The following is a 22,561-nucleotide window of genomic DNA, read 5'->3' as shown; positions in this document are numbered from 1 at the left end:
CTACCTAGATATTGTGGGATAGAAGTCAGAGCGTGATTTCTACCTAGATATCGTGGGATAGAAGTCAGAGCGTGATTTCTACCTAGATATCGTGGGATAGAAGTCAGAGCGTGATTTCTACCTAGATATTGTGGGATAGAAGTCAGAGCGTGATTTCTACCTAGATATCGTGGGATAGAAGTCAGAGCGTGATTTCTACCTAGATATCCGAGTCGTGGGATAGAAGTCAGAGCGTGATTTCTACCTAGATATCGTGGGATAGAAGTCAGAGCGTGATTTCTACCTAGATATCGTGGGATAGAAGTCAGAGCGTGATTTCTACCTAGATATCTTGGGATAGAAGTCAGAGCGTGATTTCTACCTATATATCGTGGGATAGAAGTCAGAGCGTGATTTCTACTACCTAGATATCGTGGGATAGAAGTCAGAGCGTGATTTCTACCTAGATATCGTGGGATAGAAGTCAGAGCGTGATTTCTACCTAGATATCGTGGGATAGAAGTCAGAGCGTGATTTCTACCTAGATATCGTGGGATAGAAGTCAGAGCGTGATTTCTACCTAGATATCGTGGGATAGAAGTCAGAGCGTGATTTCTACCTAGATATCGTGGGATAGAAGTGTATAAATGACACTGTTAACAATGTCTACATCATGTGTTCATAGACGCCATGCAGCGATGTTGGACGCGTGCCTTTAGGACATTGCATTATAATACATATCGTTAACGTGTATACATTGTGATCACACTCCATAAATCATACGACGCAGTGCTGCTTCATTTTCTGAACCACGGGGATAGCTATTGAAAGTGGTAACGAAATTAGATCGTAACTTCATGGAAAACGTGGACGAAACAAAATGCGCTATAATATGGTACAAATAAATAAATAAATAAATAAATAAATAAATAAATAAATAAATAAATAAATAAATAAATAAATAAATAAATAAATAAATAAATAAATAAGTAAATAAATAAATAAATAAATAAATAAGTGATCACATTTCGTCCTTGATAGGAATATCACTCTACAGTTAACAGTGCACAACTCTCTTTTTCCCTTTCGAATTCAAACGTGGTTGTATTTTATGATTATGCAGAAACACTGTCTCTACACTGTATCAACTTACGAACATTCCGCGTAAACTGTAGTTTTATTTGAGTGTGATATTCAGAATAGTTACTGTCATACATACATGTATAATTTTATAATTTATTACACATCATATCCCCGATGATTTACCAAAGAACATTATCAAATCAAATTACATTTTTTTGGGGGAAGGTGTGGTGGAAATTAACTCCGTGTATGTGTTTTATTCATTCGCACAACGATTGATTGTTTCAGCAAGACGGTTATTCCTGCCACAAGGTATATTTATCACGTGTCCATGTTTCGATTATTGTAAAAAACACGTTTGTCTTTGCACACTAATAGTAACTGAGGTTATGTGGCGGTTATCACCGAAGTAAAAAATTCAATATTTATATCAGTCATTCGGCCAACAACAAAAATATATCTTTTTTGACAAAAAACAATTTGTCGTTAAAACGAACAGGATAAAATAACAAATTGTGATTTTTTCCACACTATTGTTTAATTTGTTAACAATAAATATTCCTCAATACGATCGTCCGATTCAAGTGATAGATTATTTTCTAATCATTGCTGTTTGGCGGTTGCTGCTTTGGACAGTGCGTATGTTTCTAAATCTGTTGCCATGTCGTGATCTGTCACGTGACGCCGACAGCGGCGGCCGGTCAGTAGCATTTTGGCGGCGCGACGGAAATCGCGGTTAAGATAGGCGTAGATGATAGGATTGAATATAGAGTTCACCCAACCAAGCCAAGTGAATATGCTGAACACCATTGGTGGCACGCATCCATGACAGAGCGGATCCGTTACGTTACAAATAAAGAAAGGCAACCAGCAAATAACAAACACACCCATTATAATACCTAATGACTTGAATGCCTTTCTTTCACGTGCTAATATCACTGTTAGTTTGCGACGATATGCCTGGCTGAAGTCGTCTGCACTGTTTACGTTGACAATGTTAACGCCATTACGAAAGTTTGATGCGTCCAGATCACTCACCTGCCTGGATTGTCGTTGGGCAGCGCGAAAAATACTAACATACGTACATAGCATGACAAGGAGTGGTACATAGAATGAAACACACGAAGATGTTACAGCATAAGCAAGACTCAGAGTGAAGGTACATTGATGGGCGAGTGGTATTTTGTAATCACCGGGACTGTTCCATCCCAGGAACACTGGCACAAACGATAACAGAGCAGAACATATCCACACGCCTGTAATCATACACGTCGTTCGCACGGCAGATCGCTTGGTGTCGTAAGAGAACGGAGAGGTTATCGCAAATAATCGGTCAACTCCAACAACACACAGATTTAGAATAGAGGCAGTTGAGTTCATAATATCAAGCGCAATCCAAACGGAGCAGACGTTTTGACTCCAAGGCCAGTATCCTTCGGTTAACTCCAGTACCAAAGCTGGTGGCATCACTAACATTCCCACGCAGAAGTCTGCTACAGCCAGACTTACAATGAAGCAGTTTGTTCTGGTCTGAAGTTTTTTGTTCATAACAACAACTAAAAACACCAAGAAATTTCCCAAAATTGTAAACAAGATGATTATTGAGATGCTTATTCCCAAGAGTAGTTTGCTGGATAGGATATCCTCTTTCTCGAAAAGAGTAATCGTGCTGTTTTCACTGGGCATCTCAATGGCTTGCTTTCTTCCACTCATACACAAAACGCGATTCGTATTACAACGTGTTTCAACATTAAATGAGCGAACTCTCAAGTCAACTATTAATGTACTGGCGTAAAAACACTGGTAATCCACATGTGAAGAATTCAAGCAATTTAAGACAAACAACGGTGATTTGATTGCCACGGTGAAGCGTTAACTGTCAGTAATGAGGAATGAGCACTGTCACGGTGTACTGCACTTGGTACATATGAACACCGCTAGAATCAATAATACGATGTAGTTGCTACCTCAACTGTTTTGTGCTAATGTAATATTATAATACAGCTACCAAATAGAGGTATACTACGACGATGTTAATGTACTAAAGCCAGACAGGATCAATAATATGGGTGTTTATGAACGGTAAGCTAACGTGCTCTAAATAAGGCCACCCAACTCAATATTGATAACATTGAAGATATAGCCAATCTATTATACTGAAGTTATGCTTAAGGTTCTTTGCTCTAATTGCATTTTTACCTGACTGGTTTGTAACCGAACAAATACCCCTGTGAATTACACGACAAAAAGTTTCACACCGTTGGTTGATATATATTAACAATAGTAGATATGTTATTGGGGCGTTTTCACTTGAACGCTATCGAAAAACACATTGGAGAATATTTCAATAAAACATAATCAGGTTGTGAGGCATTCGTTGCCATCTAGTGTGGCTGCTCTAGGGTTGATCTTAGTTGTTAGCGAGCGTAAATGTGATTCCCGGGAGCTGCAGTAAAGTCATTCTTACAATTGACTCTCGGTTAATTGCGTTGCGATGAGGTCACGAAGGGCCACCTGCGTACTGTCAAATGACACTTGAAACTGAAAACGTCCACGGAATTATTGAATACGGGAATCTGATTCTGTATCCTTGCTCCCACATAAAGAGAACTCTGTCTCGTCACGTTCATGATATAACCACATACGAAGCCATTCCCATTGAAGACAACTCATTGTTACATAATTCTCTACACCATCTACATGTCAACGTATTAGTTTAAACGGATGTCACATATGTTTATATGATACAGCGTACCTTCCAGCAATTCTGAAATGTGTTGTAATGTAGGACGATGATTTGCGTAACCATGACACACGTAACGCTCTTACACACTGACATTGCCAGCATTGTAAAACAATTTAGCAACACGCTAAAGCTAGTATTTATCCAAATTAAATTTGTCACCAAATCACTCAGCTATGGGCTTGTGCTACAGTTATGAGAAAACGTTGTCACCTGACGTGATGTACACGGAGTGATTAAATACAAATACTATAGCAGTTAAGACAACTTCAGGCCGCCCACATTAAAAATACTTAGGGAAGTCTGAAGAGATCAGGGGGTAGCTGAAATTAATTTCAGTTGTTGAGTCTCCCCGACTTAAAATAAACTGTACTGTTCAAGGGGGACTTGAAAGTTTGTTTAATATCAGAGGAAAGAAAAAAAAAATACAAAGAAAATCCTTATTCATGTACTTAAAACAATGTTAGTATCAACAACAAACTAACAATACACCATATGTTAATACATGGGTTGGATTCAAATGTTCACATTTTACAATAGAACAATACTTAACATGGCAAACCTGTAACATACTTTAAGTGATATACTGTGTTCGTCACAGACACCTGAGTAAAAAAACAATTCAAAAACATTAAAGTTTGGAAATAGTATGTGAACAGTCAATTTTATTTTTTAATGCACACAGCTTTGGTAATTTTTAATCAACACTGGGTACATCACTTTCCGTATTATTTTTGCGGGTTACACGAGCACCAAGGATTGCTAAGAAGTTTTAATTTTGTTTACTATCATATTCCAGACAATCTATTAACAGAAGGTACTGATAATAATGATTCATTGTTTCATCACCATAGAAAAATTCATTTCTCTTCCTGTGGGTCTAGATGCATTTTATAAATGAAATATTTTTTTTCCTCAAAAATTACAGATTTGAGACTTAAGTTTTTATACAAACAAATTTGCTGATTTATATTTCCAAATTTTGATATACTATGTGATAATGTGTGTATGGATCACAGTTCTGCCCATACATAGAAGCATATTACAGGCAAGTTCACAGTTTTCTACTCCTTTGTAATTATGATATTTAATATTGACATGAACATTTTTTGTGTTGGCAGGTAAATTGTTCTTTTACACATTAATTATTTCCATGTTTTATTTGGATAAATTACAAAAATGTTTTTGACAGTATGTGATGTTGTCAGAGGCATGAGCTAGATAGTTGTCACATACGACTTATTTACCACTTCCGTGTCACTGAGAATGTTCTAGAACCGTACTGTGTCTGGGTGGAATATTCTAGATTTTTTTAAGAAACTGGTTGAATAGGTAACGGAACACTGTAGGAGGCAATAGAAGGGAATGGAACATTCTAGAAATTTATAGTAAATTCCAGACTCATTATGTATGCTGATGTAATAGTCTATTTATAGACAGTGTGGGTATATATAGGGGAGTTGTTCAGCACTGAGTTCAGATCGGAGATCTCGTTGAATTGTATTGGAGTTTAAGTATCTAGTCATTGGAGTAATGGAGTTTTACCGCGTTATTGTACTTGATGTTTGCAGAGTATAATAATACCATTACCAGTTGAAACCTCATCTGTTGGCTCCGTGTTCGTATTTTACCATCGCCGCCAGGGAAGTCTTTCTGTTACTGTTGCCATTTTGGTAATTGAACCATCACACCTGTACTATACCAATTACGGTAATATTACGTTGCGTGTGACAATAGTGTTAGTATTTCGGAACATTGTCAATGTTCAAATTTTATAAATTCGTTTTACATCATGTTATAGATATATAGATGTATTGAAAATAGCCGATTAGTGGCCATTTTGTTATAATTAATGTTATTCCAGAGAAATATTTCTCAATATGGACAAGTACTCGATTGATGATGAGGTACAAGATGTCAGTCATTTTAATGTTAACAAAGCATCATTTGAATAAAAATCCATCTCTTCAGACCCCCTAAACATTTTTATTTTAAGCAGTCTAAGCAAAGTGTGTTTCCATAGAAACAATTCGTACTGCGTGTTACACGTGTTGCCTTCTATTTTGCGCAACGGATCTGCGTAACACAAATTCAACATGATTGAAAGTATAAACAATGCGTTTTTCAAATTACATGATATACTGTGTGTGAGAAACTCACTATCCAAGTAACGTCATAAAATGATCAGCTGTGCTTTTGACATTAAGACAAGGTCACGAGAGGGAGTACTTCTTCATGATTTGACTGTTATATCTTCAATTCACTTCGGTAACCACTTTCCTTTTTATGAGAACCATAAGAACGCCGAGTACTATATTACATGTCAAATAATTAAGATCTAACATAGCGTAACTATTACCACCTTGTCCAATAAGAATTTAAATTAAATAACAAATAATGGATGAATACAAACTAACGATGCACGATATTCTCTTTGCATAGCAAATGTGAGTATAACAGTCCAGAAACAATTGGAATAATATATCTAAATTTTTTCGAAGCTATCGTAATTAGATAAAATATAATTATATTCACGTTTCTCAAATAATACTACATTTATTGTAATATTGCAATCCCCCTATAACATGAATTGTTTCTTAGAACATAGAACACATATGCAATATCTAAGTTAGTAAAAAAAATACTGGTCGACATTCTCAATACTACATTAACTGTATTAATCTCTAAGTCCTTTATACAGAAATATAACATGAGCTGCATGAAATGTCCTCACAATAATAATACAACAACATGGATCATTTGTTTCTCAATTAATACTACATGTACTGTATTAATCCCTTATACAATAATATATTACAATTATACAAAAGTCTCAAAATAATAGTGAAATGATAACTAATAATAATATATATATATAAGCAAAATAAAATAGTAGCCAGATTTAGGCGGGAAACTACTTGTCACTTGTTATACCTGTTCACAACTCGTCTGATGACCTACATACTCTACAGTTTCTAAAAAGTTTAATCGTGCTCACACCATTACCTGAAGCTGTGCAGATGTAACTTGAAAGGTACGGGAAACTGATAATTTCAAAATCATTCTGCTTATCATACAGGTTAGTTGATAAACCATTAGTTTTAATTTAGAAGTACATACATCTCTGAATCGTGATGGTATTCTTGATGGTAAGATATTGTGAATAAATAAAATAAAGATACCTAGAAAACTCTAATAATTCAGCATATGTTTAAAATAATTACATTTTTGTTTAAAAATTAAAAACCACCAACTGTTAAGAATATTTCGAAATGTGTTTTTGAGATTTCATTTCATATGACAAATGATGTTGCGTAAATCAGGAATATATTTAAATTTCACCATAAAGCAATTAACATGTATTCAATTATATATATATATTATAGTTGCTAGGTAACGTTGAACAATAATTTCCCAATCCGTACTATCCAAGGAGTTTAGCTACTCATCATGCAATTATTACTTACAGTTAATGTATTGATTCATCAAAAAACAAATAATTTCGATTATTCAGCATCCAAATTAAATGATTTAGCGCTGTCTAATTGTAGAATACATATATGTCCTACGTATAGATCACAAGAGTCCCCGGCGGTCATACAATCACAACTCTCTTAAAACGTGCTTCACTTGCATTTTGGCTCGTTATCTCTCATCAAATTATCGCCACGAGGATGAAAAATAAAAAAAAAATAATACTCTTATGTCGATACTATCGCTGTACGCCTGGGTACATATTTTGCGGTATTCTCTAGATACCGTCATGTTATTCACAGCAAGGCGATTCTCTGACAACATTCATATCGCTTGCCTATAACCAAGTGTAATTTTTATTCTAACTCCCGTTAAATATTAAGCATCGTGTAGAGATGGGAATTTGTGACATGATTATTTAAATCTAAGATATTCCCAGAAGTTAGGACATTCATTATGAACATCTCGGCGATAATGCTCGGCCGATAATTTTCTGTGAATGTCTTTAAAATATTGTCCTTATGTCAGCGCACATCAGTATCATCTTGCTCTGGCATCTCATATACAGGTTTGGAAATATCACTAAATATATTGCTTTAATCATCATAAACGTAATAATGCATTCACTTAGTAATCAAAGCTAAACACAATTATTATACTTTAAAATTTGTATGAATTTTAATTAACTATATAGCCAATGAAATTAAGTAGTGGACTGGAATAATTAATGACTGAATGTATTGCAGCCTACTCATGAATATGTCATTCAAATTCACACATAGGACGCATCAATAAGTCCTAACCCAAACATATAGCACCATTTTCGTGGGTGATATCTTTTAAGTTAAACTCAATAACAATAACTGACCTCAATAACATGGTCATATCTCGTGTTCAGATAGCATCGTGTGTGTCATACCCCAGATGCCATGCAGACAGAGTTGTCATTCTCGGGATAGTGTAGGAAACTATTTTATAGTGTTGCATTCTCTACTATCATGGCGTCGATTGTTCCCTTTAGTTATCAACAATAGTGTTGGATTCTCTACTATCATGGCGTCGATTGTTCCCCTTAGTTATCAACAATAGTGTTGCATTCTCTACTATCATGGCGTCGATTGTTTCCCTTAGTTATCAACAATAGTGTTGCATTCTCTACTATCATGGCGTCGATTGTTCCCCTTAGTTATCAACAATAGTGTTGCATTCTCTACTATCATGGCGTCGATTGTTCCCCTTAGTTATCAACAATAGTGTTGCATTCTCTACTATCATGGCGTCGATTGTTCCCCTTAGTTATCAAAAATAGTGTTGCATTCTCTACTATCATGGCGTCGATTGTTCCCCTTAGTTATCAACAATAGTGTTGCATTCTCTACTATCATGGCGTCGATTGTTCCCCTTAGTTATCAACAATAGTGTTGCATTTCCTACTATCATGGCGTCGATTGTTCCCCTTAGTTATCAACAATAGTGTTGCATTCTCTACTATCATGGCGTCGATTGTTCCCCTTAGTTATCAACAATAGTGTTGCATTTCCTACTATCATGGCGTCGATTGTTCCCCTTAGTTATCAACAATAGTGTTGCATTTCCTACTATCATGGCGTCGATTGTTCCTCTTAGTTATCAACAATAGTGTTGCATTCTCTACTATCATGGCGTCGATTGTTCCCCTTAGTTATCAACAATAGTGTTGCATTCTCCACTATCATGGCGTCGATTGTTCCCCTTAGTTATCAACAATAGTGTTGCATTTCCTACTATCATGGCGTCGATTGTTCCCCTTAGTTATCAACAATAGTGTTGCATTCTCTACTATCATGGCGTCGATTGTTCCCCTTAGTTATCAACAATAGTGTTGCATTTCCTACTATCATGGCGTCGATTGTTCCCCTTAGTTATCAACAATAGTGTTGCATTCTCTACTATCATGGCGTCGATTGTTCCCCTTAGTTATCAACAATAATGTTGCATTCTCTACTATCATGGCGTCGATTGTTCCCCTTAGTTATCAACAATAGTGTTGCATTTCCTACTATCATGGCGTCGATTGTTCCCCTTAGTTATCAACAATAGTGTTGCATTCTCTACTATCATGGCGTCGATTGTTCCCCTTAGTTATCAACAATAGTGTTGCATTTCCTACTATCATGGCGTCGATTGTTCCCTTTAGTTATCAACAATAGTGTTGCATTCTCTACTATCATGGCGTCGATTGTTCCCCTTAGTTATCAACAATAGTGTTGCATTGCCTACTATTGTTCCCATTACTTATGTAACCATGGCACTTGTAGGCGCGATGACGGCATAAAGTTGGAAAGTTGAACACTATTGGGGGGGGGGAATGGGGGACAAGTTGCTCTCCTTACTCGCTCTCAAACATGATCTCGGCGATCATTTGTGAATATGGACTATTGAAAGTTATATAGGTTTGAATAAAAAGGAAGCGGTCATCGAGCAGAGTTGGTGAATCATTTTACTCTCGCGTGAATCCCAAAAGATGATAACTGGAAAAGTAACGCATCTTCCGGGTGTGTAGACGTCGTTCCGTTGCAGCAAATACTGCTGCTGTGAACGTTGCGAAGTGAGACTTTCCTACATATCTTAAGGTCGGACATATAAAAATCAAGACTCGAATGACTGCTGAAGGTCGGGACTAGAAGTACATGTGAGTTTGAGGAGTTCGCTGATGGAACTATTGTTGCTCATATTGCTGGAGATGCAGGTACATGTCGTCCGCAGGCAGGGTTGTCATACATTGTTTTCTTCAATGTTATATCGTATCAGTTTTTTTATAATTTTAATGCGCAGATTCTGATATACCGGTATATGTCTAAGGTAAATCGTTCGAAAATTGTGCTAACCAAATTAGATAAGGAATCCTCCAGATAAAGGTCCACACTATAAGCTAAATGAAGTGTGTAAACATGAGCCAGCTGCTAATTAATATTTATATTAAAAAGGTCTTGTTGAATTACATATACCATTATTTACTGAAAAAAGTGTGAACAAAATAAACCAGATGTATGTGTGTGGGAACTGTTTCTTACTTTTCGAACCTTAAGCTGTTTCAAGAGAAAATTGTGCTTAATATTTATCTGGTTTGGTGAGCAACATGTTGCTGACTGGATTTTTCTCATCCAAATTTTGCTCATCACTTATCTAGCAACGATTTATTTTGGGGTGCACTGAGCCATGAATGATGTACAGATAAACTTATTGAGATAGACTTAGTCATCAATAGTCACCATCAATACTATACTTACGGGTACGGGTGTATGATAATTGTGTCCATGGCAACGAATCATTATACAGCAAAGAAATAAGTGACACAATTGGTAATTTCATTGCATGTAATTTGCGTGACTCTCTATTTCTACCACAGGGTAGCTGCTAAATGCCTAAGAAAACGAAATTAAAAAAAGAAAAAAATACCCAAAACATAAACTCAAATGATAAACAAATGACCTGACATGTCTTTAAAAAGATGTAGAAAAATGACTACAAAATTATCGATTAATTCTTTCGACATAGAGCTTAGAACTGTGTTGGTCTTTGAAACGTAAATATAAATATTATGTCACAAATAGATGAAGAAAGATCTATTGAATAAATTAGATGAGTAATGTACAAGCGTCAAGACAGGCAAATAACAATGATTACAAACACGTTACTGAAAAAAATGCTTTGAACATTTCAAATGCTTAATAAATATCTATAATCTGAGAAATACACTCATTACTGAATTAAACAAAACATCTCCCAATTAGAAATCCAAACAGCAATTAGCTCTCCAGATTATGACTGCATAAAATGGTCAAATCATGCATAAATACACTTATTAAGCCAGTACAAAAAGCTATTTAACAGTTGCAAATTCTTAAGTCCTTGGGATTTTAAATCAGCATCTTTAAAAAAGAGGTAAATCTGACCCAGGAAACTATCAGGGGAAAAATCTTCTCTTCTCTGGGGTTCTCCACACGTGTCGGGGGGGGGGGGGAATCTCGTCTCGTCTCTCTATCGCGTCCCCTTGAGGTACGGGATCGAGAAAGTCACTTAAGCTTTACAGTCAAATAAGACACACACAACGAAATACGTTTCAACTCTCGTCTTAGTCGGTCAGTCGAGCACTCTATAAGACACAGCGCCCTGGGGAAAAGTCCCCAAGACTATCGCAAGGCTGACCCAAGACTCTCTAAGACTGTGTCAAGACTCGCCCCAAGACTCTCCAGGACTGTCCCACGACTGCGTCTCTCGTGGAGTACTCGCCAAGACCAACTCAAAACAATTTTATTCACTTTCAAAACTCTAACCAATTACAATGCAGTAAAAAGACTCTAAGGTGTAACCTTCAATCATACAGCCAATCACACTAAGTACTGAACACGTCACATCTTTTGATTAATCGTTCACTATATTAATAATTACGAATACTAACTGTCAGAAATAGTAGTCCGAATAGCGACGGTTATCTCGTAATTAGTTCCAAATCACTGAGTCGAGTTCCGTCCAAAACTTCACATGGCCTAAACGGTGCCAGACATAACACAGCCATTCAGCTAATTAAGTCGATTAACAGATACGCAAAAACAAATTCATCACAAAACTATCGAGTTATCACACTGCCTAATGAACACATAACAATCGACCAACCCTTTCAACTTGTCTGTCCCATTTCTTGCTTATTATATGTACATCTAGTATTACTCTTAAAGAGATATATTCATATATAATGTGATGACAAGAAACTGAAAGTAAATGTCTCAAAATCTGATTTTTAATAAATCTGGCAAATGCAAATGATAAACTTATCAAGACGATCTCAGTCACAGAGCGATGAAAGCTCTTTTTAAAATAAAATAAAACAGTTCCGAAATCAATATTCCAAACAAAACACTTTAAATGGGTTATGGTTCAACCTATCCCGATCTACTGCAGCAACATTTGGACCAGTAGCTGTATACTATAACAATGGTGGGCAACCAATTAAGGAATTCATAACAAATTTTGTAAATTGCAGATAAACTGTAAGGTTGGCAGATATTTTAGAATTAGGTAGACGTGAAATGTTTCACGTTTTTTACTCACTAGTGAAGAACAAGTATTGACTATGAATACAAATACAAAAACCAACGATGACAACGCACTAGTATATGAAGCATATATACTTGCTATAGAGATGGATTGTAAAGGCAAACGTTGTAAGTAAGTAAGGCAAATGAAGTAAGTTCAGAATGACTCAATTTATTATTTGTGTATTATGGTGCATGAGATTCATAAAATAGTTTTATCCGTGAGACCATCACCTAATTTACGTAAATATAAATATTCACTCGTCATATGCTTGTATCGTTCACAGAAATCTACCCGCAAATCATGCCTGAATCTAGTATTGCATACACCGTGTGTATGTACAACCTCGTGGTAAATCATATAAATTGCGTGATTTCTGCCTCTTCTACAATGTTAAAGTGCGGCGGTCGAGGATTTTACATACGTCGCTATGGGTCCCATATCGAACTAGACGCGACACGATGACCACTGCCCTTTAAAAAGTTCTACATACTCAAGTCTAGGAATAGTGGTGCAGGGAAATAGTAAATAACTTAAGACGAACTACAAGCTGTAGATTTTAACACAAGTGAAGAAATACGTGTCACGTCTCTGTTCACACAAATAAATACTTTGCAAAACCATAAAATTATTAGAATAAATGTAAAGCTTGCATGTGAGTCACGAAATTGATGCATTCAACGACATTCGCAACCCGTCTCTGTACTTTATCGTGTCTACTATTTTCACATAAATCCGAAGTACGTGCAATATGTGAATTTAATGAAAACAGTCATCACGTTTTATAAAGTATACCATCATATAAATACTAACCTTTATACAGCGTGTAGATTCAGTAACAACGTGGCATATAAAAATGAAAGTACGTAAAGTACTCTGGGCCAGGGTCGTCCTTACATTTATCTTATTTGACGTTTTATTATCATGTGGACGTACAAGTGGTAGTCGTAATTTGACGTTTTCTTACTTGGTTTCAAATCAATGACTTATTTTGCGAGTGATCTACAATGCTCATATGGGTGACGTTCACCTTGTGGCAATCTGTAAATTTGTAGTTTCTTTACAAATGTCACCTCGAAATGCAATACAGCGTTCAGTACATATGATACAACTGCTAACGGCATTAACACCATCAAGCGACAAAAACATCGTAAACAAATGTATTATGTACATCATTTTCTATTTTCATTAAATAATTAATCAATGTCATATGCTTATTTCAAGGGATTGCTTGCAAACTATCGTAAACTAAAATATATAGTAAATATCCCATACTTATTTGAAACACAGAGAGAGCTGTTCAGCTAACCAGCTCCTACCTGACTTGGCTTTACTGAATTCAAATAAAAAAAGTATTCCGCAGACATGGTGCTTTGTGTTTTAGTGTGATGTAAATGAAGATATAATGGTCGTACGGGTAATAAAAGTGATAGTTCTGATTGTAATGTGAACCACTTATCTATGGGTGATGTGTTTACTACTATTAATGATATTCCACAAAGGGAATCTATGGATAATGAGTGTAATATATATGGTTTGGAGTTATTGGAATTTTGTAAAAGTACCAACCTTAAAATTGTGAATGGCAGACTCTTTAAACAAACAGGGAGTGGAAATTTTACTTATGTTTCAGGTATAGGCACTAGTGTAGTTGATTATATTTTAACAAGCCCAAATAATCTCTCAAATTTTACGGGTTTTTCCATTGGTAATAGAATTGAATCAGACCATCTATCACTTGAACTTACCATGATGCTGTCTTCCAAGCATGAAAATAGTACTATTGATACTGTCCATCATAATACTGAGAATCTGAACAAACTAAAATGGGATACTAAAAAAGCAAATATTTATAGAAATAATTTTAATTCAGAGGGCATTAGAAATCTAAGACATGAGTTTTATGAGAATGTGATAGAAGGAAATATAGATGACGCAGCTACTAATTTAACTAATATTATTTATACTTGTGGAAAAGATATGATGTGCAAGTCAAAACAGTTAAATGAGTGTTTTCGAAATTTTTGGTTTGATAAAGAATGTTTAGTCACCAAACGTGCTGTCAGTAAAGCGCTTAATCATTATAGACATACAAAAAGTCAGAACAGTCTTGAATATTACCTTCTATCTAAACAATCCTATCAAAAACTCATTAAAGAGAAAAAAGCAGAATTTCAAAAGCTCAGAAGGGATAAACTAATTAACCTGTCTAAACAGAAAAACTCTCATAAATTTTGGCAGAAACTTAAGCAACATAAAATTAATGTTTCAGAAAATATTACTATGGAGGAATGGTCAAATTATTTCACTAATTTGTTTACCCCGGTTCTTGTGGAAAATGAAAATTACAATGATTTTTACGCTTCAATCGAAGATTATATGACTGATTTAGATATAGAGAATATTGGTATACCTGATGTAGATTTGGAATTAGCAGAATTTAACCAACCAATTACTATGACAGAGGTGAAGAAAAATTTGGATAAACTGAAGGCTAATAAATCACCTGGCCCAGATGGAATTCCTTCTGAGTTTTGGAAATTTGCACCTTTAGACATCTGTGATCTGTTGTACAGTATATATAACAAAGTTTTTGATCAAGGGGCGTTTCCTATAGAATGGAGCAGGGGACTAATTTCCCCAGTGTACAAAAAGGGTTGCAGGGATGACCCAGCAAACTATCGAAGTATAATGCTTTTGAATACTATAAGTAAAGTATACACAAGTATTCTCAGTGATAGGTTAAGTAATTGGTTGAATCGATATAATAAAATAATTGAGGAACAAAGTGGATTTCAAAAAGGTAAATCAATTTTGAATAATATTTTTGTTCTCTATACCCTTGTAGAAAAATATGTTTATACTCTTGGAGCTAGATTCTATTGTGCCTTTATTGATTATGAAAAGGCATTTGATAGAGTACACCATTGTTCATTATTTTATAAGTTGTCAAAAATTGGGATTAAGGGGAAACTGTTTAAATCACTTTATTCTATGTATCAAAATATTAAGGCTGCTGTGAAAAACCCAAAGGGAGTTACTGAATTTTTCCATATTAATGTTGGGCTGCAGCAGGGTTCTGTTATTTCACCTTTACTGTTTTGCTTTCACATAAATGACCTTAAGAGTGCCCTCCAACAAGGACGGGAATCAGTTGTGCATATAAATACTTTAAAACTTTTTTATTTGTTATATGCGGATGATTTGGTGTTGTTCAGCAGCACACCTGTTGGATTACAAAGATTACTTAATAACTTAGTGGATTATTGTCTAAAATGGAGACTGAATATTAATCTGAAAAAATCAAAACTAATTGTTTTCCGAAAAGGGGGTCGTCTGAAAAAATATGAAAAATGGTTTCTGAGGGGTAAAGAAATTGAAATTGTAGCAAAATGTAATTATTTAGGCATAGTTTTTTCGAGTTCGGGAAAATGGTTTCAAACACAGAAAGATATCTCGACGCGAGCTAGAAAAGCACTATTTTGTTTGGAAAAAAAACATTATGGGGTTGGGGGGACTGCAGCCTGATCTTGCATGCAAAGTATTTGACTGTAAAATATTGCCAATTTTGTTATATGGTAGTTGTGTGTGGGGAATGCGGGGTGTAATAGCTGACATAGAAAAAGTACAAAATAAGTTTTGTAAATTTCTATTGAGAGTTAGTTTCAACGCTTCCAATGCTGCAGTAAGGGATGAATTAGGAAGACACTCAGTTAGAGTCTATGTTAATATTGAAATGGTCAGATTTTGGCTGAAACTGATTCAAGAGGACGGCTCAACCATTTTAAAGGAATGTTATAATTATCTATACCATAGAGCAGAAGGGGGGTCTAGGTGTTGGGCTTTAGAGGTAAAAATATTTTATGTACATCTGGTTATGGACATGTATGGTATGAACAAAGAATTGATAATAGCAAGATGTTCTTCAGTGAATTTAAAAGAAGATGTTTTGATATATCTAGACAGAATTGGTGTGCAGAAATTAATAAAAATGTAAAGCTTCAAACATATTGCATGTTTAAACAAGATTTAATATATGAAAGATATCTTACTGCTATTTCGTTGGCTACTCCTATCTATTCATGTGCTATAACTAGACTTAGAATTTCCTGTCATCCCCTAGAAATTGAAAATGGTAGAACATTGGGTATTCCACGTGACCAAAGATTATGTCCATTTGGTTGCAGGGTCACAGAGGACGAATATCATTTTACTATGGTTTGTCCAAAATATGAAGCACTTAGACAAAAATTCTTACCAAAATATTATTTTTCACCACCAACCAAGATGAAATTCATTGCATTGCTACAGAGTACTAACTCGTATATTTTACTAAGTTTGGGTAAATATTTGTTTAAGAGTTTTCATTACAGAGAAACTGAAATGGAAGTATGATTTGAAGTATATGTATCTTGTAATTTTAAAGCGACCGTGTGTAATTTAAGTTTTGAAATGTAACAGTACTTTAGGCCGGTGGCCATATAGTGCGGAATAAATAAAATAAAATAATAATATACCATGAACATTGTGTATAATAAATCATCCAATCACAATTCATGATATAAAAATATTATAAAATTAATTCGTTTTGGTGGTATTCTATTTGTTGTATTATTTACGTTTGAGTAGCTTTTAACGGTCATTATTAAAATATTAAATGAATTGAAAGATTATTTGTGGGGTAGGGTAGGCGAATAAATACTTATATGACATATCTATGTAATCTCTTTTCTTAGTTAATAGTGCATAGCTACACAGTATTATATTTCATTTACCAGAACACTATATTGATTGGAGAAAGAGATGCAACAAACCATTTCCAAGTTTAGAATGCTTATGTAATGGAACTACGTGATGAGTAGTGCTTTGTGATATCTAAGATGGCGATGGTCTTGGTTTGAAAAAGATTCAATTTACCAGATTTAAAATCACAACATTATTTAGTGGGGCAAACCTCACAGAAAACACAGCCATGGGTGGTAACCAACAAACTTCACTCCAAACACAGCCATGGGTGGTAACCAGCAAACCTCACTTCAAACACAGCCATGGGTGGTAACCAGAAAACCACACTTGAAAAACAGCCATGAGTGGTAACCAACAAACTTCACTCCAAACACAGCCATGGGCGGTAATCAGCAAACCTCACTTGAAACACAGCCATGGGTGGTAACCAGCAAACCTCACTTGAAACACAGCTATGGGTGGTAACCAGCAAACCTCACTCAGAACACAGACATGGGTGGTAACCAGCAAACCTCACTCCAAATACAGCCATGAATGGTAACCAGAAAACCTCTCCAAATACAGCCATGGGTGGTAACCAGAAAACCTCACTTCAAACACAGCCATGAGTGGAAACCAGCAAATCTCACTCCAAATACATCCATGAGAGGAAACCAGCAAACCTCACTCCAAACACAATCATGGGTGGTAACCAGAAAACCTCACTTAAAACACAGCCATGGGTGGTAACCAGCAAACCTCACTTGAAACACAGCTATGGGTGGTAACCAGCAAACCTCACTCAAAACACAGACATGTGTTGTAACCAGCAAACCTCACTCAGAACACAGACATGGGTGGTAACCAGCAAACCTCACTCCAAATACAGCCATGGGTAGTAACCAGCTAACCTCACGGAAAACACAGCCATGAATGGTAACCAGAAAACCTCTCCAAATACAGCCATGGGTGGTAACCAGAAAACCTCACTTCAAACACAGCCATGAGTGGTAACCAGCAAATCTCACTCCAAATACAGCCATGAGTGGTAACCAGCAAACCTCACTCCAAACACAGCCATGGGTGGTAACCAGCAAACCTCACTCCAAATACAGCCATGCGTGGTACACAGCAAACCTCACTTCAAATACAGCCATGGGTGGTAACCAGAAAACCTCACTTCAAACACAGCCATGGGTGGTAACCAACAAACCTCACTTGAAACACAGCCATGGATGGTAACCAACAAACTTCACTCCAAACACAGCCATGGGTGGTAACGAGCAAACCTCACTTGAAACACAGCCATGATTGGTAACCAACAAACTTCACTCCAAACACAGCCATGGGTGGTAACCAGCAAACCTCACATAAAACACAGCCATGGGTGGTAACCAGCAAACCTCACTTGAAACACAGCCATGGGTGGTAACCAGCAAACCTCACTCAGAACACAGACATGGGTGGTAGCCAGCAAACCTCACTCCAAATACAGCCATGGGTAGTAACCAGATAACCTCACGGTAAACACAGCCATGAATGATAACCAGAAAACCTCTCCAAATACAGCCATGGGTGGTAACCAGAAAACCTCACTTCAAACACAGCCATGAGTGGTACCCAGCAAACCTCACTTCAAATACAGCCATGGGTGGTAACCAACAAACTTCACTCCAAACAGAGCCATGGGTGGTAACCAGCAAACCTCACTTGAAACACAGCCATGGGTGGTAACCAGCAAACCTCACTTGAAACTCAGCTATGGGTGGTAACCAGCAAACCTCACTCAGAACACAGACATGTGTTGTAACCAGCAAATCTCACTCAGAACACAGACATGGGTGGTAACCAGCAAACCTCACTCCAAATACAGCCATGGGTAGAAACCAGCTAACCTCTGGGTAAACACAGCCATGAGTGGTAACCAGCAAACCTCACGTCAAATACAGCCATGGGTGGTAACCAGCAAACCTCACTCAAAATACAGCCATGAGTGGTAACCAGCAAACCTCACTCCAAACACAGCCATGGGTGGTAACCAGCAAACCTCACTTCAAATACAGCCATGGGTGGTAACCAGCAAACCTCACTTCAAATACAGCCATGGGTGGTAACCAGCAAATCTCACTTCAAACACAGCCATGGGTGGTAACCAGCAAACCTCACTTCAAACACAGCCATGGGTGGTAACCAGAAAACCTCACTTGAAACACAGCCATGAGTGGTAACCAACAAACTTCACTCCAAACACAGCCATGGGCGGTAATCAGCAAACCTCACTTGAAACACAGCCATGGGTGGTAACCAGCAAACCTCACTTGAAACACAGCTGGGTGGTAACCAACAAACCTCACTCAGAACACAGACATGGGTGGTAACCAGCAAACCTCACTCCAAATACAGCCATGAATGGTAACCAGAAAACCTCTCCAAATACAGCCATGGGTGGTAACCAAAAAACCTCACTTCAAACACAGCCATGAGTGGAAACCAGCAAATCTCACTCCAAATACATCCATGAGTGGAAACCAGCAAACCTCACTCCAAACACAGTCATGGGTGGTAACAAGAAAACCTCACTTAAAACACAGCCATGGGTGGTAACCAGCAAACCTCACTTGAAACACAGCTATGGGTGGTAACCAGCAAACCTCACTCAGAACACAGACATGGGTGGTAACCAGCAAACCTCACTCCAAATACAGCCATGGGTAGTAACCAGCTAACCTCACGGAAAACACAGCCATGAATGATAACCAGAAAACCTCTCCAAATACAGCCATGGGTGGTAACCAGAAAACCTCACTTCAAACACAGCCATGAGTGGTACCCAGCAAACCTCACTTCAAATACAGCCATGGGTGGTAACCAACAACTTCACTCCAAACACAGCCATGGGTGGTAACCAGCAAACCTCACTTGAAACACAGCCATGGGTGGTAACCAGCAAACCTCACTTGAAACTCAGCTATGGGTGGTAACCAGCAAATCTCACTCAGAACACAGACATGTGTTGTAACCAGCAAACCTCACTCAGAACACAGACATGGGTGGTAACCAGCAAACCTCACTCCAAATACAGCCATGGGTAGAAACCAGCTAACCTCTGGGTAAACACAGCCATGAGTGGTAACCAGAAAACCTCTCCAAATACAGCCATGGGTGGTAACCAGAAAACTTCACTTCAAACACAGCCATGAGTGGTCCCCAGCAAACCTCACTTCAAATACAGCCATGGGTGGTAACCAGCAAACCTCACGTCAAATACAGCCATGAGTGGTAACCAGCAAACCTCACTCAAAATACAGCCATGAGTGGTAACCAGCAAACCTCACTCCAAACACAGCCATGGGTGGTAACCAGCAAACCTCACTTCAAATACAGCCATGGGTGGTAACCAGCAAACCTCACTTCAAATACAGCCATGGGTGGTAACCAGCAAATCTCACTTCAAACACAGCCATGGGTGGTAACCAGCAAACCTCACTTCAAACACAGCCATGGGTGGTAACCAGAAAACCTCACTTGAAACACAGCCATGAGTGGTAACCAACAAACTTCACTCCAAACACAGCCATGGGCGGTAATCAGCAAACCTCACTTGAAACACAGCCATGGGTGGTAACCAGCAAACCTCACTTGAAACACAGCTGGGTGGTAACCAACAAACCTCACTCAGAACACAGACATGGGTGGTAACCAGCAAACCTCACTCCAAATACAGCCATGAATGGTAACCAGAAAACCTCTCCAAATACAGCCATGGGTGGTAACCAAAAAACCTCACTTCAAACACAGCCATGAGTGGAAACCAGCAAATCTCACTCCAAATACATCCATGAGTGGAAACCAGCAAACCTCACTCCAAACACAGTCATGGGTGGTAACAAGAAAACCTCACTTAAAACACAGCCATGGGTGGTAACCAGCAAACCTCACTTGAAACACAGCTATGGGTGGTAACCAGCAAACCTCACTCAGAACACAGACATGGGTGGTAACCAGCAAACCTCACTCCAAATACAGCCATGGGTAGTAACCAGCTAACCTCACGGAAAACACAGCCATGAATGGTAACCAGAAAACCTCTCCAAATACAGCCATGGGTGGTAACCAGAAAACCTCACTTCAAACACAGCCATGAGTGGTAACCAGCAAATCTCACTCCAAATACAGCCATGAGTGGTAACCAGCAAACCTCACTCCAAACACAGCCATGGGTGGTAACCAGCAAACCTCACTCCAAATACAGCCATGCGTGGTACACAGCCAACCTCACTTCAAATACAGCCATGGGTGGTAACCAGAAAACCTCACTTCAAACACAGCCATGGGTGGTAACCAACAAACCTCACTTGAAACACAGCCATGGATGGTAACCAACAAACTTCACTCCAAACACAGCCATGGGTGGTAACGAGCAAACCTCACTTGAAACACAGCCATGATTAGTAACCAACAAACTTCACTCCAAACACAGCCATGGGTGGTAACCAGCAAACCTCACATAAAACACAGCCATGGGTGGTAACCAGCAAACCTCACTTGAAACACAGCCATGGTGGTAACCAGCAAACCTCACTCAGAACACAGACATGGGTGGTAGCCAGCAAACCTCACTCCAAATACAGCCATGGGTAGTAACCAGCTAACCTCACGGTAAACACAGCCATGAATGGTAACCAGAAAACCTCTCCAAATACAGCCATGGGTGGTAACCATAAAACCTCACTTCAAACACAGCCATGAGTGGTACCCAGCAAACCTCACTTCAAATACAGCCATGGGTGGTAATCAACAAACTTCACTCCAAACACAGCCATGGGTGGTAACCAGCAAACCTCACTTGAAACACAGCCATGGGTGGTAACCAGCAAACCTCACTTGAAACTCAGCTATGGGTGGTAACCAGCAAACCTCACTTCAAATACAGCCATGGGTGGTAACCAGCAAACCTCACTTCAAATACAGCCATGGGTGGTAACCAGCAAATCTCACTTCAAACACAGCCATGGGTGGTAAGCAGCAAACCTCACTTCAAACACAGCCATGAGTGGTAACCAGCAAACCTCACTTCAAATACAGCCATGAGTGGTAACCAGCAAATCTCACTTCAAACACAGCCATGAGTGGTAACCAGCAAACCTCTCTTCAAATACAGCCATGAGTGGTAACCAGCAAACCTCATTTCAAACACAGCCATGAGTGGTAACCAGCAAACCTCTCTTCAAATACAGCCATGAGTGGTAACCAGCAAACCTCACTCCAAACACAGCCATGGGTGGTAACCAGCAAACCTCACTCCAAATACAGCCATGCGTGGTACACAGCCAACCTCACTTCAAATACAGCCATGGGTGGTAACCAGAAAACCTCACTTCAAACACAGCCATGGGTGGTAACCAACAAACCTCACTTGAAACACAGCCATGGATGGTAACCAACAAACTTCACTCCAAACACAGCCATGGGTGGTAACGA

The 22,561-nt window shown here is 37.9% G+C and overlaps 1 protein-coding gene across 1 annotated transcript; it reads right to left on the bottom strand.

The window, feature by feature from the left end:
- Positions 1–1,195: 1,195 nt before the first annotated feature.
- On the bottom strand, positions 1,196–2,550 carry LOC100376921 (D(1) dopamine receptor-like). The gene has a single exon (XM_006815274.3). The coding sequence runs from the start codon at positions 2,536–2,538 to the stop codon at positions 1,666–1,668; it is 873 nt and encodes a 290-aa protein (XP_006815337.2). The 5' UTR covers positions 2,539–2,550; the 3' UTR covers positions 1,196–1,665.
- Between the last annotated feature and the right edge of the window lie 20,011 nt (positions 2,551–22,561).

This window comes from Saccoglossus kowalevskii, chromosome 10 (genome assembly GCF_978046115.1).
Source record: "Saccoglossus kowalevskii chromosome 10, keSacKowa6.1, whole genome shotgun sequence".
Lineage (NCBI taxonomy): Eukaryota > Metazoa > Hemichordata > Enteropneusta > Harrimaniidae > Saccoglossus > Saccoglossus kowalevskii.
This window is presented reverse-complemented; position numbering and strand designations above follow the sequence as displayed.